This window comes from Beta vulgaris, chromosome 5, assembly GCF_026745355.1.
Source record: "Beta vulgaris subsp. vulgaris cultivar EL10 chromosome 5, EL10.2, whole genome shotgun sequence".
Classification (NCBI taxonomy): domain Eukaryota; kingdom Viridiplantae; phylum Streptophyta; class Magnoliopsida; order Caryophyllales; family Amaranthaceae; genus Beta; species Beta vulgaris.
In genome coordinates this window covers 38,267,911-38,295,843 of record NC_079206.1, presented here as the reverse complement: position 1 = coordinate 38,295,843, position 27,933 = coordinate 38,267,911, and the positions used below count along the sequence as shown (strand labels likewise).

The 27,933-nt window shown below is 37.1% G+C and overlaps 1 protein-coding gene across 1 annotated transcript; it reads right to left on the bottom strand.

The window, feature by feature from the left end:
- Window positions 1-27,933, bottom strand: LOC104893647 (uncharacterized). The gene is made up of 8 exons (XM_010679776.4): window positions 27,752-27,933; window positions 27,549-27,604; window positions 20,383-20,526; window positions 5,990-6,063; window positions 912-966; window positions 777-839; window positions 558-685; window positions 1-438 (listed from the first exon to the last, which is right to left on the bottom strand). The coding sequence occupies exons 1-8, from the start codon at window positions 27,795-27,797 to the stop codon at window positions 360-362; spliced, it is 645 nt and encodes a 214-aa protein (XP_010678078.1). The 5' UTR covers window positions 27,798-27,933; the 3' UTR covers window positions 1-359.

The window sequence follows — 27,933 nt, the reverse complement described above, 5'->3', positions numbered from 1 at the left end:
GGGAATTAACAAGTAAAATGGCAAGAAATATATGGTGTAACCCTGCAAGTTCATTTTCCGCCTACAACAAAGTTCCTCCAACATAATTTAGTCTAAGAAATTCATGGCGTCACAAAAAAAAAAAAGGAAAGAAAAAGCAAAAAGTTTCAGTGCCTTAACAAATTAAATGTAATCTTATTCAGCTATAAAGAAGGGGAACTAACATTTCTATATACAAAGAAAAAGCTACATTAAAGCATCTCCCTCAAACCAAAAGACCAACCCCCTAATATTACAGCTTTCCTTCTAAACTCAGTACGAAAACTTTCGACGGGGCAGCTTGATCAATATTCACTTTCATGATGCTCATTGAGTATTTCTCATTGCAATTCATATGAAGAAAAGCTGAAACCAGACCTCCCTTCATTACTAGATTTAAGCTCAAGCTTCTGAAAAGGGCTGCAAATTTTCATTCATCAGGCACTTGCATAGTGCATGTACAAATGAACCATGCTCATTTGGCACGATTTTTTTTTTTGAAGATTTGTTGCTATATTAATAAAGCAAATATGGCGTACCTGCTATTTGGATCATAATAGAAGCCATTAATGGATCCATCACTACAGGAAAAGCAAACATAATAAAAGCCTGCTATTGTTAAGCCACAGTCTGTACCAACATTCACAAAATACTGTTCCTTCCATCTCTGCGCAACAGATGGCACAGGAAAATGGTTAAAATTGAAAATATCCCTGTATTTCTGATATAGCAAGATATCACTAGTCACATCAGCTTACCATGAATATGTATGGATAGTTATTCAGGTCCAGTGACTTGCCACCATCCACCTCCACTTGATTCTAATAAGAGATCATATCAGATGCTTACTTATAGATCATATGTTTTGCTCGGTGACAAGGACAATTTCTTACCAGAAGAGGTGCAAAGGATGGAAACTTTGTCCAGTGTCTAATATCATCCTCAGGCCTACAACAAAGTTGCAAAGCAAGAGATAAATTACATCTACGAATGTAGGATTTAGCAGCCTATTTAATCATCAATACAAAAAGCTCTGAACAGAAAAGGGATACACAGAATGAATATACCCTAGTTTGGCACATCATATAATAATCCCAACTCTTGCTTAACTTGAAATACTACCGAGTCACTGACGACTTGCTTAAATTTATATATTCATTATGAGATACAGAACATTTGTGTAATGAACTGATATTAGGAGGGTGATTTAGGTATTATCTTGATTAGTAGCTTGGGAAATAAGCTAGATAGGTTATTAAGGAAAATACTCTATATACAGGGGTAATGAGAAAGGGAAAGACATGTTAAATTTTGATGAGTGTTTTAGTGAACTTCTAAGAGTACTTTCGGGAGAAGGCAACCCTTCGAAAGCTTGTATTTATCCTTCTATCATCAGTTTTCCATAAATTATCAATCCAACTCTGATTTTACTTGTTACATCTTGTCCTTAATCTGTCCAAGTTATGCTAGTTGTTAACAAATGGTATATTAATTCTGGGAGATTAAGTGCTGATTTTCAGTTTCTGACTTTTTTTTTAAAAAAAAACAGAAAGCTGCAATGTAGGTTGCAGGCAGAAATGTAAACGGAGTGCAGCTAATGCGAAGGTGGATCAGTGAAGAGTTTGCCTACATCACACAAAAAAGAGATGGAGGAATCTCAGATCTCGAAGAAGAACAAAGAATCCGGCGAGAGCTTCAACTTCCGGCATTTGATGGAAGAAATTACGATGAGTGGATTCTAATAGTGGAGGACTCCTTCCAATTTTTCCAATTAAATGAAGAAACAAAGTTTAAGGCTGCCATAATGGCACTCACGGCGACGCGCAGTGGTGGTTCGAATGGGAACACCAGCGATATGGGTGGCAGGAAATGAAGAAGCACTTGTTGAGGCGCTTCAACCCGTCATCGGTGGCAACTCAGAGGGGTTGGGATGGTAAGGTGAAGCACCAAAATATCTCCGTGAGTTACAGTCATGGTGAAATGAGTGATATACAGGTTGTCATACCAAGGGCATTGGAAGACTGGTGGTGCCAAAAGACAACCAAGAAAATCTAGTACGAGAAGAGAAAGTGGTGGAAGGAACAAAGGAGATTCAAACAACCACCATTAACTTTCAAGAGGAGCTTGAAGAGGAAGGCAACCAACTGAACGAGTTAGATCTCAAGAAGAATGTCCTTGAAATAAATTTTGAAGTATATCGCATCGGCAAAGATCCAACGACCGCAGGAAAATTTGGTGGAGAACATGGTGATTTTGCTGGAGTATACACATGGGGAGGTGATTCGGTTGGAAGCAAGTGTGGAGGAAGAAAGTTCGAGAAAGGTGGGGCCGAAGGAAGTGGGTCCGGTGGTGGACCAGGTATTTTGGCCGCAAACGGAAGGTTTGGGGAGGCAACCACCACTTATGGTGGCTTGAACAAGTAACGAGAAATATTTGTGTAGGGCGGGTCGGAGGCAAGCGAGTCAGGAGGGGGACCCGGAAATTTTATGGGTAAAAATGGCTTCGCCGCCGGTAATCTTGGTAGTGGAAGATGGTGGAGCTCACCATATTGCTTGCTACAGAAAACTCCATAAGTGGTGGAGTATAGAACAGGATGGACCCGGAGACTTTTCAGGGAAAAATAGTGGTTATGGTTCGAATTTCTTCGCCGGAGAAATTTTTGGTGGTGTTACCACCATTTTTAGACGTACGATAACATTTATTAAAGTACATTCTATTAGATCTCAAAGGTTTGATTTCGCCTCAATATGAAGGCCAACCTAGAGCATAAGGCCCATCGGACGAAGTCAGCATAAGAATGCCATCAAGATCATCAGGAGATCAAGAATAACAAAAGTATAACAAAAGTAGAGGTGGTTAAAGAGTAATCATGAGACGGATCTACACCGCTATTTTTAGACGTACGATAACATTTATTAGAGTACATTCTATTAGATCTCAAAGGTTTGATTTTGCCTCAATATGAAGGCCAACCTAGAGCATAAGGCCCATCGGACGAAGTCAACATAAGAATGCCATCAAGATCATCAGGAGATCAAGAATGACAAAAGTATAACAAAAGTACATGTGGTTAAAGAATAATAATGAGACGGATCTACATAAGGAAGAACGTGCAAGGCTACGGTCATTGGCCAGAAGGGTGTTGAGATTTGAATCAAAGATGATTCAAATGTTTTCCCTCCAAGAAAGCAAAGTTGCATAACACGTTTGCTTATAAATAGAAGAAGGATCATCAACCAAAACAAACGAACATCAAGCACAACTTGCATTTACTCTTTCCTTAGCGTAGCCTAACCTTAGTCTACCCAACCCCCTTCTGGTTTATAGTTTAGTCCCTTAGACTTAAAACATGTTCTAGCGCCAACTAGGGATGGGCATGGGTCCAGGACCCTACCCGAACCTTGTTGGACCCGACCCTAATTTAACGGTATGGGTCCAACTTTTTCAAACCCTAAGGGTCCGGGTCTGGGCCTGGTCCAAGTGAATTTTTTAGGGTCCGGGTCTTAAGACCCAGACCCAACCCTTAGACCCTAAACTTATTTAATATATACATTTTATTTTACTTTTTAAAAAACAAACTGATTTTCCAAAAGACTGAAACCTAAACTAAAACACCAAAACACTCATTCTGAACTCTTATGTAAGTTGTGTTTGTTTCGTTTTTTTCGGTTTGTATGTTTGTGTTTGTTTCGTTTTTTTAGTTTATATGTTTGTGAATTGTGTTTGTTTCGTTTTTTCTTTCAGTTTATAAGTTTGTGTTTGTTTCGTTTTTTTCAATTTATATGTTTGTGTTTGTTTTATGCAAATTCTTGTGTTTCTTTCATGCGAATTTCAGATGATTATTGATATTAATAATGCTGAAAATTTGGCAAAATAAAGAATTTAGGCCTGTCTGGAGGGTCTGTGTCAGGGTCCAATTTTTTCAGACCCTTAGGGTCCGTGTCTGCAAAAAAATTTAGGGTCCGACTGGACCCGACCCAGACCCGACCCTTGCTCGACCCCAGCGCCAAGTTCTGTAATTCTCCGATTGAAGCAAAAAAACATGGAGGTAATAACTTTCGTGCTTTCCCTTTAGTTGTCCAGCATGGCTTATCCTATTATGTGTTGTAAAATCTTTCTTAAAGTGTGTGGTATGTATGAGAATGTTTTACCTTAATTAAATGATTAATTATTGCTTGCTCTATTTATTACATTTCGCCTGAATTTAATAGGCGTTGTAGTTTAATCATTAATTAAATTGCAACAAAGTACGTTGGCAAGGTTTTATCTACCTAAACCCGGTAAGCCCGAGGGACTAAGCCTCCCGTGGCATTCAGTAGGGTGGCAATGGCAATGGGGATTGCAGCAGATATTTGAAGAAGATGACCATGAGCGAGGAAGAATGGCTGGGATTTACGTTGGCTTGCAGAAGAAGGCACTAGAAGAAGATACCTTTAGTAAGGGCAAATTGGGCATTAAGCCCCAGGCAGAAAGAAAGTTACTGGCAACCATTTCTTTACAAATCAGACTCTCACTAATTATTGAGACACAACCCACTTTTGAGGCGCAAAATTCTGAACCCAAACCACTCAACACTTTTCTTTTTAACTCCCTCAACCCAAAACCTTCTGGTCTTAACAACTCTACGGCTCATATATTTTCCTACTTTTATAAAACCAATTGCCCTACCCTGACGACTCAACCTACTCACTCATCCATTAAACTCAATTATCCCACCCAGCCCATTACCCAATCCAGTCCACCTCTTGAAAAAACCCAACATTTCCCATCAAATCTGTCCTGTTTTTCTAACCCTCCAAATTAAAAATCCAAATTCCGCAACCACACCATTAGTATTCCTGCCCATGTTTTTGTACATCCAACTTCCTTTTCTTGCCTCTATCCTACAAACGCACCATTCCAAACCCATCTCTTATAACCACAAACTCTCAACAACAAACTTATCCTCCTGCTTACATCATTCCACGGCAAATCCCAATACTATTGCTCAATAGTGAGGCCATTAATGGAAGGTCAATACCTCACTGTGAAGGAGCTTCAATGCATGAGGAATCCCAATCTCAGTTTTGAGTGGCACAACACAAGGAACACATATAATTGTTGCTGCCAACGCCAAGAATCAAGTGCTAATTTCTATCCACCTTGAGGACAACGTGATTGTTTGGATGGGCAGTAATGTAATGAACTGAAATTAGGGGAAGGGTGATTAAGGTATTATCTTCATCAGTAGCGTGGGGAATAAGCTGGGTAGGTTAGTAGGGGAAATACTCTATATATAGGGGTAATGAGAAAGGGAAAGACATGCTTAATTTTGATGAGTGTTTTAGTGAACTTTTAAGAGTTCTTTGGGGAGAGAGCAAGCCTCTCGAAAGCTTGTATTTATCCTTCTATCATCACTTTTCCAGAAAATTATCAATCCAACTCTGATTTTACTTGTTAGATCTTGTCCTTGATCAATCCAAGTTATGCTAGTTCTTAACAATTTGCCATAACATTATTCGGACTTTGAAGAATTTTGACCCTCACAAATACTCACTCCATTTCTTTTTAATAGTTACACTACCTTTTCACGCTTGTCAATGTAAATGTTTGAACATTAATATCTCTAAATTTGAATTTATAAAAATTATAAAAATTTGATATTCCAAAAGTACATATCGAGATGAATCGAACAAGATCTTACATGACTATATTTTTCGTTACTCATTAATCACAAATGATAGTCAAACATAAATTTGTGAATAGTGTTAAAATACAAAAGGAAGCGGATGAACAAATCATTAATGAAAAGGTGGGGTTATTGTAAGTAGGAGCCCTAAACTTGGGATAAAAACTTTTTCCAGGGAAAAATAAGAGATCCCCTTCCCCCCCACCCCTCCCCCCCCTCTCCCCCCCCCTCCCCCCGCACCCAAAAAACATAGAAAAACCAAAAAATTGGGCTCAGTAATAAGTAAAGAGATAGAAACCTCACGTTGCTTCCCACTTTCCAGTAAAGAAGGTGTAGTTCTTGGTATCAACAATTTCCCCTTCCCAAAAAGTTACCACCTGTATGTGTGAACAGAGAAGCTTAATCAGCAAGTGATCCTAAGCATTTTCAGGTTGTGAAGCAGACTAAATAAATGACACTCTAACACCTAAGGTCCTAAGCTAGGTGGTGCTCATCAAACAGCTAGTTTAGATTCAATGGAAGACCTTCTACGTGCTCAAAGCTCAAAAGTGACCAGAAGGCAGCACTAAAACATCTATGACTGATTGGTGAAAGCATAAATCACTCATTTGCTAATAAGAGAAAGCGATACATAATTTTAAGGACATCATACTTAATCATTTATACAAAACCAAGATACCAAGATGAAGCATTAAATTCACGACTGCAAAAATATGTGAGCCATGACTGCAAATTCCACCAAATGAACAAAACGTGGCAGTCAATAGAATATGACACAGCATAAGAAAAAGCTGCTCGTTTTCTTTCCAGTCTCGGAAACTTAAGAAAGACGTCCAAACTTAGGCTATTAACAAGTATGGATCAACAATTATTCTAATTAACTTGATTATCCCTTCCCTTCCTGAATTTCCCCTTCCCCTTTCTGAATCTCTGTTAGGAGGATTACAAATACAAACTTCCACATGCTTCGCACATGTTGACACTAAGAAGCCACAAGAGCCTACAGTTCTCCAGCTCCAATTAGTTCTTTAAAAGAGTCACAACTGTCTTAGTGAAGAACTTTAACATACAACACTGGAAACATTCGCAAATGAAACAAGAGAGTGTAAAATGGCTACAGTTCTTCGGGTTCCAATTAATTGTTTATCAAAATAGCAACCGTCTTAAGTGAAGAACTTGTAACATATGACACTGAAAACTTCGCAAACCTAACAAGAGAGAACGAAAACTGCTTCAGTTTGAAACCAAATAGCAAGATAAACTCTAAATTATTAGTATTTCCCCCTACTTTTTCGAATGATCCAAAATATAACTAGAACAAAAAGTTTTTGGGCCTCCAAGACTTATGTTACATCACTGCAACATGAAGGGGGATATTTTTACTAAAAATTAGAGCCGAGAGAGTAAGCAGCAAGTTCAGAGACGACAAAGTCAAAGGGAAGAAACAGTGCAGAGATCAGCAAATCATCTGATTTGAAGTCAGACACAGCAGTGTCTGAAAAAAGAAAGTGGCAACTGGTAAGTTATATAAGGACGCAATTCACTGTTTGACACCAATTTAAGAGTAATAAGCGGAGAGCCCATAGCCAGTGATATAGAAGATGAAAATATTTGAGAGGCAGAATGCAAACTCGTGACAGCATATGTAGGCCACTTTCAATCACACCTGGTGGCGGATCTAGGATTTCACCCACGTGGGTTCAGAGTTGTTAAAAATAAAAGGATCAAAATAAATTGATTAAGGTCCTGTTTGGCACTAACGTTTTAGGTAGCGGGTAGAGGTTGGACAAGGTCAAAACACTACTCAGGGAAAACAAAAAAAAAAAAGAGCATTTGGCAACGTAGCGGTTATAGTAGCGGGTAGAGATTAGGGTAGCTTTTGGGCACCTTGTGTAAAACGTTAGAATAGGTAACGTTTGAAAAACATAAGCTAGCGTTTGCTAGCAGCTTGCATTGCTATATGCTTTTGATCATCTTTTTGTTCTTTTTTTATATAAATAAATCTATAATAAAGTATTGTGTAAATTGCTTATTAGTTGGACTACTTGGGAATTTTTTGTTAATTGTTTTTCTTTTAGAAATGGGCTAGCTAATGTTTTATAATATTTTATAACCCAAATTCATAAGTGGCTAAGTCAAACTACCTATTATGAACAAGGTATATACCCTTTTTCTATGATTACTAGTATTGTTAAGACATTGGTTTACCTTGTAAAAGAAAAAGACATTGGTTTCTTCAAGGGTTGAAGGACTATCCTAAACTTATACATTTATTTAAGTAATAAAAGTTGTATAATGCTTCTTATATGTAAGTTTCATTGAAGAATAATCATTTGAGTTTAATTATTAAATTACTAATTATTCAAATTGTTATATTTAATTCCATAAATTAATATGTCCTTTTTTGTTTTTTGCAATTGACAGCTACTATCGCCAAACACTTATATTCTAAACAACAACATCGAAAGTTAATCGCTAACAACTACTTGTTGACCGCTAACAGCTAACTCGACTGCTAACACATACTGCAACCTCTAATTTCGCCAAACAGGACCTAAAAAACTCAATACATAATTCAAATTTCAAATTACAACCAATAACCGAGTACGTAGTATCAATTCAATTTATACAACTAGATTCTGAAAATTGAAATTAATTTATTAAGTACACTATTCAATCTAACTCTCCAGTATGACGTATCAATTCAATTTATTCTAGATTTTGAAATTTGAAATTAATTTATCCAGTAAACTATCCAATCAAAAAAGTATCAAGTCCATTTATAAAACTAACTACCAAAAATCGCATAAAAAAAAAGTGGCAGCAGTACACTATCCAAGTACTCCATGAAGTATCAATTATTCAATTTATACAACCAGATTCTGAAAATTCAGAATAACTATCAAGTACACTATCCAATCCAACTTTTCAAGTATGAAGTATTAATTCAATTTATACAACTAGATTATGAAACTTGAAGTTAATTTATGAAGTACACTATCCAATCCAAAAAGTACAAAGTCCATTTATAAAACTAACTACCAAAAGAATGCATTAAAAAAAATTGAAAAGTGGCAGCAAAAGTTGATACTCGCAGCTCAAAGGTAAAAAAAGAAGGAAGGAAAAAAATAAAACAGTAAAACTGATTTCTTGGGTCCTCGAACCCACGACCTGCAAGGGATAAGCTTCAACCCAATACATGCGTACCTCTGAGCCAAGTCTTCTCCAAATTAATAAAACGCATGCTGGTTTCCTTTAACTTATGTTTTTTTTTTTCAATATTCCAGCTTGTTTTCCCAAAATTCTGTGTTTACTCATGTATAAGGACACTAACTCATCAAGCATTACTAGAATAAGGACATTCCAGTTATAATCTACCTCTCTTTCTATACTTCTCAAAAGTGCTTGTGAGACTGATAGATCATCAGTTCGTAATATAAAAGTTGAAGCATAAAGAGAGAAGAAAACATTGTTAATTTTGGCCAATTATGAATCTTACCAAAAATTCAAAAATAGATTGATCCGTCTTAAGCTAGGTTGTCTAGTCACATAGCAAAAAATAGCTTGCCGCCCACTATAATGGCATACTTTACATATCTATTATTCTTCGACATACTTTAGTCCTATGAAGTTTGGATTTTTGAACTCTCATCATATGATGATGGTGGTAAGCAACTTTTATAAGGATCTATCTCTGGATGGCAATGTATCTTGGACCCGACCCAAATTCGTTTTCTGGAATCTAGATCCTAAAATTTCAGACGCGTTGGATCCCGATCTGGGTCCTGTAGTCAGATTGCGGGTCTGGGTCAGACCGGACCCGGATCCGTAGAACCGTTTTCTATAAAAAGAGGTCGGGCTAGTGGGCTTTAAAATAAACCAAACAAAATCTCAGAAACCCTACCAACCACAATCGATATTTCACTCCGTGAGTCCCTTCCCTCTCTCTCCTCCACCTACCAGCCAACCACCTCTCCAATCGCCAACCACAATCCCCACTCTCCCTTCTCTCTCCTTCTCTCTCCTTCTCTCTCCTTCTCTCCTCATCCAAGATAGCATCTCGATCTTGGAGCATTTCTTCCACTGATGTAACTACTCTAGCCCCATGATCAAATTTAATGAGGTGTGGAGGTTCCTTCCTATAGAGGGTTGTGGGGTACACCCACTAGAAGCATGAAAGGAGGTGTACTGGAATTCTCTCCTGCAGAGCATGGACTCCCATGCCTTAGGTTGCTCGTGCCTTATTGATGTGAAATTGAAGGCTATACTTAAGTTCTTGATTACAAATATTAGTTCTTTATTGTTTCTTTAATGAATCTTGAATGAAAGAATGTACTTTTTTGTGTTCTTGATTGATTCTTTAACCAAGAAAGTGAATCTTGAATGTTAATTCAAGACTTAGGTTCGAAAATCCTATGCATCACGCACAAGAAGTTCAAGGATATGAAATTATCAATCCTAACCAAGGGTGATAATAACTGGGGTTGCATTCACTGCTTAAACTTGGATTCACTCCTAAAACGTTAATTCCACAAGGAATAGGTTAAACTCAAAACATCAACTACTTTATTAAGATGGCTGAAATAGCCTATATATATTACAAGATTTTCCTAAACCTACTAGGACTAGTAAAGCTTAAAGATAAACGATAACTTAACCTAATCACACGCCTAAACTCAATAATCCACACGCCTAACATAGTTAATTATTAAGACTCAATGATAAGGAATTAGACTCCTACTCATAATAGGATTCCTTTATCATTTAAACACTTACTTAAATAAAACCCTAAATTACATAGAATTCTAACAGAACTAGAATACTACATAATTACTATTCTATTTCATATTATACTCCCCCTGTAGAAAAAAAAACTTGTCTCAAGTTTTAATCTGGAACGCATGGTACCAAGTCACATGAAGGCAATGTTGCACATATGCCACCTCCTAGCAACACCTTGAATGTTTCATAGCCTACTTTCTCAACAATTTCAAATGGTCCTTCATCCATTGGCTCGCCATTTTTGTGATTCACATGGAGTCTTTGAGCTGCAAGGGACAACCACACCTTATCTCCTAAGTCCAACTTAGAGCCTTGACGTAGTTGTAGCACTTGTTGTCTCCCTTCCTTCTTGTTGCTTGCGGTTTTCAAGACTTCTTTATGACACAAACTCACGCACATATGAGCTCCTTCTTGCTTCCCTTTCTCCTTCCCTTGCGTGGCAGCATGTTTCTTTGGAGGCAAAGGTTCAAGTAGTAAGCGCCTAGTACCCATAAGAACCGAATACTCATTTGTCTTGCCATTATGAAGTACAAACCTATCACTTTGCCATGGTCTACCAAGCAATAACGAACATGATGTCATAGGAATAGCATCACACCATAACTCATTATGATATTCACCCACTTTGAAGTTAACCAAAGCTTGTTTTCTTACCCACACGCCACCTTCATCATTCAACCAGCTAAGTTTATAAGAGTTAGGGTGTTTTCTTGTAAGTAATTGCAGCTTATCCACCATAGTTAGAGAACAAGCATTGGTACATGATCCACTATCAATGATAAAAGAACAAGCTTGATCCTTTATTAAGCAAGTCGAAAGAAAAAGACTTTGCCTTTGCTCATCTTCTTGTTCATCTTGCAATTCGGCCAACAAGGATCTCCTTACCACCAACACTTCATGCGCCTCTTCTGGACTACACTTGGCTTGATTGTTCCAAAACTCTTCACTAGTCATATCCCCTATGTCGTGTGGTTCTTCATAGTGTGGCTCACTCTCTTCCATCTTACTTTGTACCAAGAAGCTATAATATTCCTCCCTTGTCACCATGGTACGATTAGGGCAGTTTCGTGCCACATGTCCCAACCCTTGACACTTAAAGCACACCATCTTCTTCACCCCCGACTCCTTAGATGCACCAAGAGGAAGAGTCCCCTTCATAGCCTCCACGACCTCTTGTGTAGTTATCTTGGTATTCACGGCTTCCTTGGCTGCACTACTCACGTCCATCTCGCCTTTAGCCTGCTTGAACATCCCAAAGACCGAGCCTTTATGTTGCCTTTCCAGCTTACATGCCAAGGAACATACTTCATCAAACGTAGTGAGTGGTTGTAACTCCACATAGTTGCGTAAATTTCTGTTCAACCCAAGCACGAATTTGGCGATTTTTTGTTCTTCTTGGTCCCTACAATCACATGCTATGTAAAGACGCTCAAATTCTTTGATGTATTTTTCGACAGTCATGGTTCCTTGTGTGAGGGAATTTAGCCTTAAGAACAAATCTTGTTTGTGGTTTCGTGGCACAAACCTCTTCTTCATCTTAGTCTTTAATTCGGCCCATGTATCAAGTGGTTCTTTTCCTTCAGATTCACGCCTAGCTTGAAGTGACTCAAACCATAGTGAGGCATATCTTGCAAGCTTAAGTGTGGCATATGAGAAATGAGCGTGTTCCTCCAATTGTTTGTGGTTGAAGAGACGTTCCAGCCTCCTTTCCCAATCCAAATAAGCCTCGGCATCTTCATCACCATCAAAGGAAGGCAAGTCCGAAAGCTTGAGTTCATCCTCCCTCCTTCGATTACCTATGCTTGGTGGAGAGACATCCCTTCTATTACTCCTTAAGTCTACCACGTCACGCCTCACCTCAGTCATGTCTGCGTGCACCATGGCATTCATCTCCATAAGGTCCGCAATTTGCTTGGCTAAGGACGCAAGAGTGATTGTATTCTTAGTCATCTTGCGCAAGCTATAACCTTCCAATTCCAATGAAACACCTTTATGATCCCAGCAGCCATACCAATTGATGTGAAATTGAAGGCTATACTTAAGTTCTTGATTACAAAGATTAGTTCTTTATTGTTTCTTTAATGAATCTTGAATGAAAGAATGTATTTTTTTGTGTTCTTGAATGATTCTTTAACCAAGAAAGTGAATCTTGAATGTTAATTCAAGACTTAGGTTCGAAATTCCTATGCATCACGCACAAGAAGTTCAAGGATATGAAATTATCAACTCCTAACCAAGGGTGATAATAACTGGGGTTGCATTCACTGCTTAAACTTGGATTCACTCCTAAAACGTTAATTCCACAAGGAATAGGTTAAACTCAAAACAAAACACACACTACTTTATTAAGATGGCCGAAATAGCCTATATATATTACAAGATTTTCCTAAACCTACTAGGACTAGTAAAGCTTAAAGATAAAAGATAACTTAACCTAATCACACGCCTAAACTCAATAATCCACACGCCTAACATAGTTAATTATTAAGACTCAATGATAAGGAATTAGACTCCTACTCATAATAGGATTCCTTTATCATTTAAACACTTACTTAAATAAAACCCTAAATTACATAGAATTCTAACAGAACTAGAATACTACATAATTACTATTCTATTTCATATCACTTATATTGCCATGCTGATGCTTGTGCCTTATATTACCCATGCCTCAGGTTGTGCATTCATGAAAGGTTTTGAAGACTTTTATTAACCAAGTTTGGGTGACATTAGTTTTTGGATGGCGCTACTTTTGACTTTTGAGGAGTGTCGTGCCTTGTAACTCAAAAAGCTCCTTCCAAAATAAGCTTAAGAACACTCTAACTATAGATGCTTGAATGCCATGAAGTCTAAGAACCTCTTTTGACAAAAAGAAGACTTATTGAGTGACTATGAATAAATGCTTAAGGCCAGGGACATGAGCATGTTTTGTAAGCCTATCCACCACTACAAGAATTGTGTCAAACCCTATGGATTTTGGGAAGCCCTCCATAAAATCCACGGAGATGTCTTCTCGAACCAGATTAGGGATGTGCAGACTTTTTGCTGCGTCACAAGAAGCCATATATTTAGCCACATCTTTTTCCTCGTAAGAGGACAAAACCACTCACTAGCCATAGGTCTTAAATTCCGCTGAGTGAAACTCCAAGAGCTAACCCTCTTGCAGTAAGAAAGAAAGGAAGAGGATTTGGAAACAGCCAAGCTCCCTTTATATTTCAACACATCTTGGTCCAGAGCTTTTAGAGCCTCTAGTAACTGAGACCCCATTCTGAATATCCGGGGCAGCCGCTTAATCAAGGGATCACCCTCAATATGGGCCTTAACATCCTCCTAGCTGATGGTGGAAGTAGTGATAAGAGAGCTCTTTCCTGCTGCTACTCCTCCCTAGAAAAAGCATCTACCACTTTGGAGGTAGCCCCTAGCTCATACCCCAGCAGCTTCCAATCCCATTGTTGGCAATTTCTCTCTGTTCTAAGAGGATTTTCAAACTTTGTTCATCACTTCTGGTGAAAAACTTTCTCCATAAGAAGTGGTGCCTCTGTTTTCGAACTACTAATACAATAACTATGAATTCCTTCGCATATGTAAATTTCACCCTGATCCTAGGACCCAACAACTTCTTGTAATAAGCAATTGGGTGCCCTTGGTGAAGACAAACCACCATCTTCAAACCCATATGCATCAGTTTCTAGAAAGAAAGGAAGAGACGAGTCTGATAGACATGCTGACCTCAGCTGCTGAACAGTGGCCTCAAAAGTCCACCCAAAAGCTATTGCTTACGTTGCTGAGTAAGAGGTCTTGCAATCTGTGCATATCTTGCAATAAATTTCCTGTAGTATCCCGTAAATTCCGAAAATCCCCTGAGATCATTGAGATTTGTGGGGATGGACCAGTCAAGCATAGCTTGCACTTACTCACATACACCGCCCCCCTTGCGTGCGAGATCACATGACCTAGGTAGGCCACTTCAGTCTGTCACATTTATTGCCATTGGCAAAAAGCTGGTGTTACTCTAACAAAGCTAGAACTAGCTCCAAGTGTTCTTTTGTATTTCTACCATATACCAAGGTATCATCTAAAAACACTACAACAATTTTTCTTAAGTACCTTATTCATAATGGTTGGGGCATTAGTAAGGCTCAAGGGCATAACTATAAATTCATAGTGCCCCTCAAGCTAGGTAGCACGGAAACGGATACGAGAACGGATACGAGTACGGATACGGGGACGGATAGAGTACGGGTACGGGGACGGATACGCGGACGGAAAACGACAAAACGAAATTATTAATAAACGGGTAGGGCATGGATTCGGCAAAAAAATAAATGAAAAATAAATGTGGAAAAAAAGTACTTTATTTTTAACAAGTCAAAGTGTCAAAATGTCAAAGTAAATCTAGAAAAATATTAGCGTACTTTCTAACCATTTATGTTTTCCTTCTAGCGGATAAGAAAAGCTGATAAAAAAATATTAAATGGTGATCACAAAAAAAGAAACAAACTAAGTGTAAGTGTACTCACCATCCCCATAATTTAGAGACGTGACAAGACGAATTTCCGGCATACCCGTCATGTACCCGTATGGTCCCCGTCCCCGGTACGGGAAACGGCACCATGGAGAAGTACCCGTACTTCATAGCCCTCAGCTAGTGTAGCTCAGTATCTTCCCTGGACTACGGGAAAGATCGCAAAGAAGACAAGACGGCAAAGTTTTCCGAACGCTATTTTAGGCACATCTTCAATTTTGACTCTAATATGGTGGTAACGTGACTTAAGGTTGAGTTTACAAAAGATAGGAGCTCTATGTAACTCATCTAAAAGCTCCTCAATAATGGGCATTGGGAACTTGTCTAGAATTGTCGCTTTGTTCAAGGGTATGTAGTCCACACAAATTCTCCAGGACCCATCCTTCTTCTTAATCGACGAGAAATAGAACGTTTCGCGGCCGACACGGCGTGAATTTTTTAAAGTAATTCACATTAATATGTTTTAACCTTATTTGCATTTTTTTAGTTTATGAAGCATTATTACAACATAATATAATCAAATCTAATAGAATATCATATTTCCTCAACTATATGATTAAATCATAAAAAAAATTTGGCCAATGTTTGAAAAGAACGGATGTAAAGGAGATAAAAGCATTCTAACGCGGCGAGTTCGCGTTACGGAACGGTCAACGCGGCAAGAAGTATGTGAATTTTATTATGGCGTTCCGTAACGGAATTTGGCAGAACGGCAAGTCAAAAATCCATACAGAACGACCGTTCTGTAATGGAACGAGAGAGTTTTAATTCCATGTGTATGAGCCTCTCAATCTTAACCTTTTGGGCTTCTATGTAACTAAAAGGCCTTACAGTCACTAGATTAGTCCCCTTTTCTGGAAGATGGAAGTCTTCTCGTAAAATTGAGGAGGCTCTGGAAAGGAAGTCTACTTGCTTGTGGTTGAACTCCACAAGAAACCCATTGATTTCCTTCCTAAATGTTCTAACATGGGCTTAAGGATATTTCGGATCTCCCAAGGGAAGGCTTCCCCCAATCAAAGTAAGTGATGCCTTTCCCACTTCAAACTTTAGGGGTTTTAGGTTTTCGAGTTGGCAGTCACAGTCCCTAACTTCTCCAACCATTAGTGATCAAAAACTCGTCTGTTGCATTACAGAACGGCCATTCTGTAACGGATTTCAGACCCACCGTTATAATGCCGGGAGTTGGAATTCACACCAAACTCGCCGCGACATCATTCCTTAACGGTGGAACACCGTTCTGTAACGGGTTTTATATAAGAACGCCCATTATTTCTGAAAAAAAGATAAAGGAAGAAGAAGAAGTGAAAGAGAAAAGAGGCTCATGATCATAAGATCTAACTTAAACTAAAAATTTAAATCTTAATTTCAATCAAAACCCCTCAATTAATTTCTTTGAAATACTTCTTTTAAACCCTAAATTAGATCCCACTTTCATAGAAACCTAATATGCGTGACACTAAGGGATGCAATTGACGGCCACTACGTTGTCCGTCAAGGCAGAATATGCCGGCAAGAGATGTCCGGTCGCCTCTAGCACCATATGTGCCAGTGAGAGTTTCTGGGTAAGTTTGCTTCTCCCACTCGTATATCGTTCTTTTCTCCTTCTCTCTCTTCTTTTTTTTTTCTTGTTCTGCTTTATTCCTCCATAGGCCGTACTATTTGGTCAAACTGAAGACACGCAGTCTATGGCTATCACATGCATGGTTCTCTTTTTTCCCTTTTCTTTTATAAAACCTTTTTTTTCACAGTAATTTCTTTTACAACAACTATACTTTTCTAAAACCTTTCTTTTCTCCTCCATCTACTCAAGAATTCAACAGTTATCCATTTTCCCTGATTTTTTAAATTGGTTTTTTCTGTAAAAACAAAGGTTTTTTTTAAATAAGAAAGGATTATCCAGTTTACTTATCAATTAATGAGCCTTGTAGTGAATAACAAAACTACAAACAACAAATAAATAAAAAAATATATTTAAAATATATTTGTAAATATCCCAAACACTATATATAATACTATTAGACACAACATAAAGAAAAAACATCAAACAAAATTAAAATTGCCACTTATGTGAATTTTTCACACCACGACAGCCGTAAAACGTTCGATTTGGCAGTTACGGGCCGTTCCCGCAAAAACACGACCGTTACCGCGAAAGCGCCCGCGTTTTCTTTCCATGCCAACCATTTTATGCCAAAGGATGATGCTATGAAGTTACAAATTCCCTTCCTTTGAAGGGTTTCTCCAATATCCAAGGAGACCTCAAGAGCCTTGCTTTCCTTAGTAAATGTTCTAACATGGCCTTACGAGTGCTCATGGGCTTAGTTTTAAAAGGTGTTAGGCGCACTAAGGCGCTAGGCGCAAAGAGCAAGGGCTCAACGCAAGGCGAAGGCGCGTGCATCCGGTAGGCGAGGCGCACTGTTGAGGCCAAAAAGCTTCAAAATTAATTATAGAAAATATCTTATACTAGAAATAACATAATAATGAAAAAAATACAAGTTGTCATGATAAAAAAAAAAAAAAAAAGTTGACTACTAGTTAATATTAGTTACCGTAAATTTTTTAATTGGTGTATATATTTAGTCTACTTATGAAATTAAGCTACTTATTGCCACCTAGTATATTTTATAGAAATTACTCTAAAAAATATTGTATGTTATTTTACCCAAAAGAGTGATTAACAAAAAACTTGCTCCTCTAAAATTGTAAGTTTTTATTCAAAAAATAATCAGAGAAGAGCTAAGAACAACACAAGCACAACAAACGAAGAAAACAAAAGGAGAAGATGAAAAAAAAAGGCAGAGAAAAGAACAAGTGAATGGTATCGGGAAAAGAATAGGAGAAGGTAAAAAATAAACACAAAAAACAAAAAAGGAAAAAAGAAAAGATAAAAAAGAAAGAAGAAAGAAAAAAAAATCGAGAGGCTCTACTGTGGTACGGGTCGAAGAGAGAGAAGGAGAAGACAGTTCGAAGAGTGAGAAAGAAAGAAGAACACATCGAATAGAGAGAAACGACTAACGTAGAAGCCTCACCGGCGGCCGACCACAAAAAATCACCGGCAATCTAGTGCCCAAAAGAACCGGCTGACCACCTTTGCCATACCCCGTCATCAACAATTTCTCATATGCTTCACAATTCTCAGATTAGGGTTTGTCGAAAAATTAGGGCTTTCAATTTGGGGTTAAATTAAAGTAATTTCATGCATTAGGGCTTTTGCTCGAATTTACATCTTAAAGACTGGTTAAGAGTTATATTTTGTTTCTTTTGCGTTCTTGTCATGTTTTGAACTCAAATTCCTATTCTTCTCGCTTCTTAACCAAAGGCGACTCAGGAAGTGCGCCTTGCACCTTACCAAAGGCGACATGAGACGCGCGCCTTAGTGCGCCTATCGTCCCTCGCTTCGTGTGGTTTAAAGGATGCGTTTTGGGCCACACCTCCACTCGCCTGGTGCCTAGGCACACCTTGGGCGCGCTTTTTAAAACTAAGCTCATAGGTAACTTTAACTTGTGCAAAGCATGTGCTCCAGTGCATATCCCCTCTAATTCCCAATCCAAAATAAATCACACAACACTCTTTTTTCTTAAATTTGTGCCATGCGAACTATTTTTCATCAACCTTGAGAACCTCATCATTCTCCCTCTCTAATCGCATTTCTTTCTCACCTAACCTTCTCATATCTCCCATTGGCTACGGAACCGGCGACACACCAGTTCTCCATTCCTCGTTCCCTGATCAGAATTCATCCCAATAGGTGAGGTGGAAGACACTATAGAGCCCAAAAAAGAGGATTGGAATTAGACTTAACAAAGTAAGAAGAAACTAACCTAAAGGTGCCTTTACAAGAGTTGAGGCATGACGTCTACTTTTTGAGTAGGGATACTTTGAGTTTGTCTTCCACTTTCATTGCCACATCAATTGTGGCATCCAAGGTATAAGGCCCATGGAGCCTAAATTCAGCCTTTATATCCTCCTCAAGGTCTTCAATAAACTACCCCTTTAAGATGTTATCAGGTATGCCCTCCAATGGGACCATCAATAATGGTGACGGTTTGTTAATGGGCAAGCCAGTGTTCATGAAGTGATCCGAAGGTCAAGGATAGGAATTGTCTAAGGAGGAGCATTTTCAATTCCTCCCATTGTCGGTGCCACCACGACCTTGATCCATTAAAACAAAAAAAGTGCATTTCCCTCCAACGAGACCACTTTGCTTCCAACTTGTCGTCTTCGCTCACACAGTAAAAGTTGAAATACCTCATCAAGCGGTATCCAACCATTTGGATTCGACCCATCAAACAGAGGTAGATCGAGCTTCTTATACTTTCTAACTCCCATGTCATACCATGCCGCTTCGACCTCTTCATACCTCTGCAAACTTAGATCCACCCACTTACCTCAAATTGCTACAACTCTCTCATTTAGACTCTCGAACTGTCAGCGATTGTGGTCCCTCGGAGTTTGTGGGTTTCAGCGACTGCAAGATCGCCCTCATCTCATCCTCAAACTTCCACTTCCCTCATCACCCAGATCATTGCAAACGAGACCTCTAGAATCGAACCTCCAACTTTTGAAATACCGACTTCGAGTTGATGGTCACCTTATGGTCACCTTCTGCGTAATCTTGCTTGAGCGATTACCTTCAACACCTCTACACTTTGCTCAAACATCTCAATTCTTTGTCCATTAGAAACAGGGGCCATTTTATCTCTATTCTCACCTCATAATCGACTTGCTTTGACACCAATTTGCTAGAGATTAGCTCGGATCAAGCAGTATAAAGTAAATAAAGAAGAAAAATAGCAATTAGGAACCCACATAACTAAGTTGTATTGATAATCAGTGTGATTACACCAGGCTACAGCTTCTCACTATCTGAGATGAAAATATCCCTCAAATATGTTTACCTCACTATAATTTGTGAAACCTTCTCATCCTTCATTTTGTTCACACTTGATGCATGGATGCATAGACCCGTTATTAAAAATTACAATTTCTAGATTATTCCCTCACATCACAATAAAAACCCACCACTTTTGTAACTCTCTGCTGATTTACGGATGGTCCCTTGCCTATTGTTCAGCATAAATGAACCTCATAGGTGGTGAGAAAAATAGGAAAAAAAAGGACCCCAGATGCTCGGAGAGAGAAAAAGATAATAAATTACCAAAAATGTCAACAATGTAAGTAATATGCAACTTCCCAAAATGGAAAAAGTTGAAAGAAAAAAAAAAAAAAAAAAAAAAAAAAAAAAAAAAAAGAGGTAAGTATACAGTATGATAGAGTTCCTCATCAATTACTAACTGGTATCGATATATATCATTATATCAAGTGATATGTATACTCATGTTAGAGAGCTTATATAAAAGATCACATGCATCAGATGGAAGTTGCTTACAGGTGTATCTGCCATTGGAACATTAAGAGCTTCCATAGTGCCACATAGATACCCATGCTCAAGGTCACAACCTTGTATACGTACATTGACTCTCCAAGCCTCATCCTTTTGTACACTAGAAACATTTTGAGTTCCAGAAAAAGCCTAAAATAGGAAAAGATTATAAGAATACGTTATACAGGGAACTACACCAATATGTCATATGTAGAGCTGCAGCACATTTGTTGCACTAAGAATTTACCAATAAGTCGCAGTCTTACATGTAATTAGCCGAGTTAAAATGGGATTCACGGAAATCTAGATAGGAAAATAACTCACTAAAGGATAAAGTAATAGGAGGAGGAATCCTCCACTTATATACAAATGTGAAAAGTAACCACTAATAAAAAAGGCGACTACTCATGCTTAATATACTAAGAATTGTTGGATGTAGACACAGGCTAAACAGCAAGTAACAAGCAAAAATATCAATTTTTTCGTGTCTCCTCGTTAGAAAGTAGAAGATGCAGCAGCTGTTGAGTAAACTTTTATGCTCGCATCTTTAGGTCAAGATGACAGCTAATTGGTTGTCTGAGATAAATTGAAGAAACGGCTCAACAAAGTGCTAGATTTTATTTAGGAACCTATACTACTCAAGTTGTTCCAAAAAAATGATTACGTACTTAATTAGGAATCTATACTGCTAATGTTGTTCTCAAGCGTACATAAAATGAATGATGCTCATGCCCCTCTATTTCTCATGAGGACAATTTTGTCCTAAATTAATGGAGCTCAAAAGGATTTCTACTTCTTTGCTGTAATAATAATGCACCCTACAAAATCAGGACTAGACCTTCAATTTGAATTTTGTTTGTTGATTCCTGTTGCAAACAATTTCCTAATACTGCCAAGATCTACACTTGGCAGTTTTGCTTTATAATAAAATCATCAAAATATAGACAGAAACTGTGGTGTTAAATCATTGTACTTCTAGATCAGAGATGTGAGTTAGATCCATGAAGAACTTTACACAATCAAAATTTCAGCGAATTTTGGTGAAAGAAAGATCAATCAATTGCCCTAGTAGTACGTTCTCATAACAACTGCTTAAAAAGTTTGTTGGTAGTGCATCATGAGACTACTTAACAATTGACATTGGTTTTCTCGATTCTCTTGTACTGTTCCTAACCCTATTCAAGAGGTGGGTAGTGTCAGCTCACAGCTTCTAGGATACAAAAGAGGAAACACAAATAAAATCCTCCTAATGCATTTTGTCCTTAATCATCATATAAAAAAATTGTACCCTGACTCGATTACGCTATACTTCCTACCTATGGGCATCACACCTCCTAACATGAAACGTTTCTGAGTAAATAACTGAAATATTCTAGTTTTGGCAAACTAGGGTAAGGATTTTGGCATGCAGAAGCACCCCCTTCTACATAAAGGTATTCCTATTCTCACAGTCGCAACCTTCAATCAAAGAAGAAAATAGAAAACAGAAGGGGTAAAATATAAGTAGCCTGTCACTTGAATGAAACTATATTAATATTAATGATTGCACACGTAGTAAGCTACAACTTTTCAAGAATCCAGATCATTGGGTTTCAATTGAACGCCTCAAACTTTTTGAAAATATTGCCTTTAATTAGATTCAAACGTCTTCAAAAACCTAACATTTCACTAATCACAAGTGCCTCTTGAGTTACTTATCCAAGAAGTTGTATTACTACTTCAGAGACAAAATCTTTGCTTTTTGACAAAACACTGACTAAACAGTAAACCCACAACATAATCATGCTTGGTTACAAATTGAAAGTGGCAGATTGAAGATCCCACCGGAATTCTAAGATAAACATTTGTATATAGTATGTTGGTGTTAAGCATCACACTAGATCATGCAAATGCCTACCTGGTTCAAGAAGCGGTAATCGAGTCACTAAAAGGCCATAAGGTGATCATTTCATGACCAGAGAGATGCAGATTTTACAAGACATAAACAAAAAGATAGAGTGTCAACAACACACCTTTCAAAGCCTTTTACTCTTACATTCTTATGTAACGAAAGTTGATATTGATTGGTAATGAAAATTTATAAAGAAACTCACGTGTGTCAAAATAAGTTTGATTACCGTCATACCATGGACATTGACATGAGATTTTTCTAACAGATTTACACCAATTTATTACCAGTAGACAAAATTAATTATCGCCTACATGACAAACCGTACCAGATAATATCTTCCTCTCACAAATCAGTAAAAGTTTAGAACTAAGTGATTTGGAGTTCAGGAAGCATTCAAGTTTTTGATGTACACCAACAAACTGTAGAGATAATATCTTCCTCTCACAAAGCATTAAAACTAAGTGATTTGGAGTTCAAGAAGCATTCAAGTTATTGATGTTTGCCTATGGACCCAAATCATACAGTAAACTTTATTTGTAAAATTAAGCTACTCAAACACAGTTAGGATATTTGATAATGGTTCATTGGATATGGTCACTTATTTCTATTCATTACATATTTAATCAAAGATCTTTTGTTAGATTTTTCAATAAAATGGTTTACTTTGATTGGTAAATACCACAAATATACACTACATTTGATGGTTCTTTTATGTTATACTTTTCTTTATTTCATTATTGAAAATTTGCATAATATTTCAATGTTCTTCTTTGTTCTAAAGTTATTACCTTCCCTCTAATTTTTCATTTGCAACTTAATTCGCCATATATAAAAAGTTACCACTATAAGGTATGCATATTTATGAGTAAAGGTTGGCAATTGTTAATCTGATAATACTATATTTGCCAATTAATAATGCATATGAAATTATAGTAAAAATAGTACCTAATAAATGAGACATTTTCATTGTAAAAGAAACAATGAGACATTTTGTATATAACTACCTAATATGTATTTTTTTTTTTAAACTACCCTATAAAACTGCAAATTTTGAGTACGACTACCAATTAATGGATTTCGTTACTAATTGTTGTCAATAGGATCCTCAAACTCTTTCACCTTCTGATTATAATGAATCTAGTCAAAGATAGCCTTAAAGCAAAAAAATCATAAACCAAAGTTGCAGACCATTGAGACCCAAATAGCCTGCATTCCCATATCTGAACATAAAGTCCTAAAGTGTGAAACGCTGAAACCTAATTTAAGTTGTCGACCCTAAAATCATCAATTTAAGACCCTACCTTCGAGTATTCAACCCTAAAACTTTCAATTGCCATAATTTGGACATCAAACATCTTAAATATAGAAAATTATATTCAAGAGAGAGTAAATTGATGTGGAACTTACATCTTTAATCTTCAATTGAGGAAAAGCTTTGAGGGAAAAGTGAGTTTATGGGCCCCATTGACAGTAATTAGTGCCGGAGTCTGTGGAATGGTACTCTGGTAGTGCTACTCAAACTTTTTAGTTTTATAAGGTAATGTATTATACCTTTTATTTAAAAAAAATCCGAGAGTCATTTGCAAAACAGGTCATTTCACTGGTGTACAAAACAGTCATTTACAAAAATCAGATAGTTTTGCACAAACAACCCTTGCATATTTTGCAAGCATAATTGGTTATTTCATTGTTTAATTAGAAAAGGTCATGTTTGTTTGTAATATTGACTGAAGGTACCTTAAACCTTGTAATGATCGTGCCATCGTCCCTTAACTCTTCATCACATGTTTTTTAGTCAATTACACATCAATAGAAAATTAGTTTTTACAAGATATTTCAGGTTAACGTTTATACGCCGTCTGTCCCATTATAGTTCTTTACACTTTCTTTTTCTATCAATCACACAAATTTTTTATACTTTTATATTTAAAAATGATCCAATCATAGTTTAATACATCTGTTCCCACTCCTAGAAAGTTATGGTCCCAATCACTCTCTCATTCAAAAAAGTTACCCTACTATCTCCAGCATATCATTTTACTAGATAAAAAATACCTTACTAACTCCTACCAAAACTACATTTTGAATAAAAAAATGATACCCAAATAACAACGTGCCTCCTAAACTTGTGTGCCATGATAAGTTTATAGCATACTCTCAGGACAGAAGGAGTAATTGTAGTTTAATCATTCTAAAAAGTAAGTCTTTGATGAAAAAATTCATAATTGTTTCCTTTGTAGTTGGTGATCTTGAGAATATAATAATTTCTTGATCGAATTCATTTTCTGAATTGATTATGTAAGCAATTTACAAATTTCCTAGAAACACGGTTGGTGACCCATGTATTTGTTTTTGGAAACATATGAGTAACTCTTAACATCTGGCAATCTAGGTTATATCCTGAAGTGTTTTTGTCCATAATTCGATAAATTGTGAGATCAAAGCACCAAAAATTTACAAAAAGTAGTTCCCAAAGCAGGAAAAACAAATCAAAGGTACATTACTACAATAACTTCTTCTAAGCTCGAAGGGGCACCAAAATGAAGAAATCCGAGATTTAGGGAACTTTCTTAAGATCAATTTTCAACGAAGAATAAGAGTTTTGGGGGGTTTTATTTGAGAAAAATAAAGAAAGATGAACTTTAAATTCAGATTACAGCAAAAAGTAAACCACAGTCCATGAACTAAGCCTAATCAGTCAAGCACAAAACATAGATTAGACTTTAAGAAGCCCAAGAGGAAATCCACACACAAATTAATAAATAAAGATTTTCACTAAGGGTCAGAAAGTTCCCAAATGACGAGTAGCGCGTCCTCTAGTCTCATAGCTCTATTCAATCAAAATCTTAATATGAAGCTAAAGATGCTCTTATCTATATGGGGTACATGGCATAAGAAATAAACCCTAATTGTTGTCATATATTACAATAGTGAGGCTACAACAAATACATGATAAATCTTAGTGATTAAGCAAATCCCAAAAACCGCAAAGTAAACAGCAAAGAAATAAACTCATGCAAACTAGCACGCCTAATTTTTAAAATGTCCTAGATCAAGGCCTGCCTGTGCCAAAGGGTGTGACCGACATGCCCACCCATTACACTACTCGGAAAACCGGACAATATCTAATGGATTGCGGAACAACCGTGCCATATGGCATGATGAGTCAAGCCAGTCATGGTTTACCATGATTGACTAGCCATGGTTCTTCATTGATCTTCTTTTTGTATCCAATCTAAAGCCTTTGTAAGCAATTGTAAGCCACTAAAACTTACTAATCAGCTACACAGCAGTACAGTAGCCATGACAAATGTGATACCAACTATAAAGCCACACAAGGCCAAGTATTCATCAAATTGAAAAAATCGGGTTTCTCCCCGATCCCCCGCTTCCCCAGTTGCGCCCCAATCAAGCATGGACTAGTGCCTTTCATAACGTTTTGCCTCAATGACCTCATACCTAAAGGCCCTAGACAAAGAAAACAGACACACCATTACCACAATATTTTGAGCTTCAATACAGTGGCTAAATAATAGCTCTTCATTCCTTCATACCATAATCTTTAACAAGTTTCCTCCATCATTGGTACCCCCTATAAAGCCATAGCTACAGTCATGACTGATGAGCTTTCATTTAAAGGATTATTGAGAAAAACAAACTCTTTGTTGCAGATTTTAGAAACAAAACATCAAAGCAGCCGCTAATAATGAAGCAGAGAACTTCCAGTGGTGAAGCATGCACATAAGGAGATCAATTTGGTGAGGCATATTATTCAATTTCAGCTAAGGAAAAAAGTGGACAAGAGTGGCGTATATAAGAGTTTGAAGGTGAATACCCAAACAATACTGTGATGGAGCTCAATTGTAAGAACAAAAATAGTGCAAACAGGACACTAATCGAAATACTCCCTTCGTCCCTCATTGATGTTCCTGGTTTTAATTGCACATTCACCAATGCAATTCTCTCATTATTAATATATATAATACGCACTAGTAAAAAATTATAGAACTTTGATATTACTAAAGTAATCGTTGAGACGAATCAAATAAGACCTCATAATGACTAAATTGGGGACATATATGGAAGATTCTATGTAATTTGAAATGGTGTTACGATTCTAAGTAGGAACACAAATATGGAATGAACACACCCGTCCTTGAGGGACCGGCGCCTGCCAAGGGCCCAGGGAGAAAAGGCTCAAGTTGCTGTTTTTGCAATATGCTATTTGAGATAAATAAATTTGCATTGCATTACATTTATTTAGTATAGGGTTAGCTCCTTGGTTTGTTGTCTAGTGATTGATTCCTTTGCATTTCATCTATCCTAGGTTCGAACCCCACGAATAGTTTTTGTCTTTCCCTTTCTATTTTTTCTTTTTGCTTTTCTTTTGTTTTCTTTTTTTCGCCTTTCAGCTTTCTATTTTTCCTTTTATTTTCAATGATTTAAAGCTTTAGTTTCCTTTTTTTTCTTTTTGGTTTTCTTTTATTTCCACCTGCTTAATCTTTAGTAAGTGGTTTTTTTCCTTCTCATATAGAGTAATTATGCTTTTGCTATTTCACACCCCTCTTCAATTTTATATAATTGTTCAATTTTTATGTTTACATTGTTCTTTTGCTCTAATTCGACTACAAAGTTACTAATATATAAGAACAAATGCTAATATGAAATGTTACTAAATTTATCACAATGTATATTACATTCAAAATGTTCTATTTTACGAAAATTGTACGAATCAATAAAGTAGGATAAAAAAATATATTAGATGTTAATAAAAAACGCAAATGTCAAAGTGGAACGGTTAAAAAGTGAGTACCTTATAAAAATTGTGAGCTAAAATGAATACAAAATTCATGAGTTATGAAACCCTTATTCAACCGAACTTTGACCATTATTATGTTTTGAATCGATATAAGTCAAGAATATTAGTTGACATTGGGGAGGGTTCATTTCTCTTAGTTCGACCAGGGCCTCCAAAATGTCGGGGAAGGGCCTGGGGACGAAGGGAGTACTAGAATGGAGGCAAACTTTTATATGTGATATATTATGATCAGCTCAATTGCTCAAGCAATGGCAAACTCACTAGATTTTACACTCCTCCACAAGACCAATCATACTAAAGGTATCTCCAACTCACGTTGAACTGTAGAAATTCAATATCCAAGTAACAACACATCAAAACCCCATAATTTAACATTAATTAGATAAATCATAACAGACAATCATTTTAAGAACACAATTAAATGAAAGATTAAGCGTTGTATTATGTCAGCAGGGATATTACCTGCCCAACACCGAGGAGGGTACAAGGAGGAGGTGAGGTGTGCCCAGAACATGAACCTTCAGAAAGCAACTCAGAAAACCCATTAATTTAAGAACAATGAAGACATTAATATAAGTACAGAAAGAGCACAAATGTTGAGGTAATGTAAATGCAGAAGATGGTGTAATTGATGCAGATATAAATTGTTGAACTGTGGGGAATACCTGGTATTTGTGAAGGTACAGAAGCCTCGGAAACTCTTACCGGCATCCTCTTCAAGATGTATTTGTGAAGGTAGTTTGAACTTTTGATCGAATGTTTTACTTTGATTAGAGAGATTAAGGACGGGAAATTCTATGCTTTTTATGATTCCCCACGTGCCCTAAACAAGCGAAATGTCAAAATT

What these genes read in the sequence shown, in the direction of transcription:
- LOC104893647 (XM_010679776.4), bottom strand. Translation starts at nt 27,797, where the DNA reads ATGCCGGTAAGAGTTTCCGAGGCTTCTGTACCTTCACAAATACCAG. An exon ending in ACTGGAAAGTGGGAAGCAAC is followed by an intron (nt 967 to 5,989) that starts GTGAGGTTTCTA and finishes ACTTTGTTGTAG; the next exon opens with GCCTGAGGATGATATTAGAC. An exon ending in TATTATGATCCAAATAGCAG is followed by an intron (nt 439 to 557) that starts GTACGCCATATT and finishes GAAAATTTGCAG; the next exon opens with CCCTTTTCAGAAGCTTGAGC.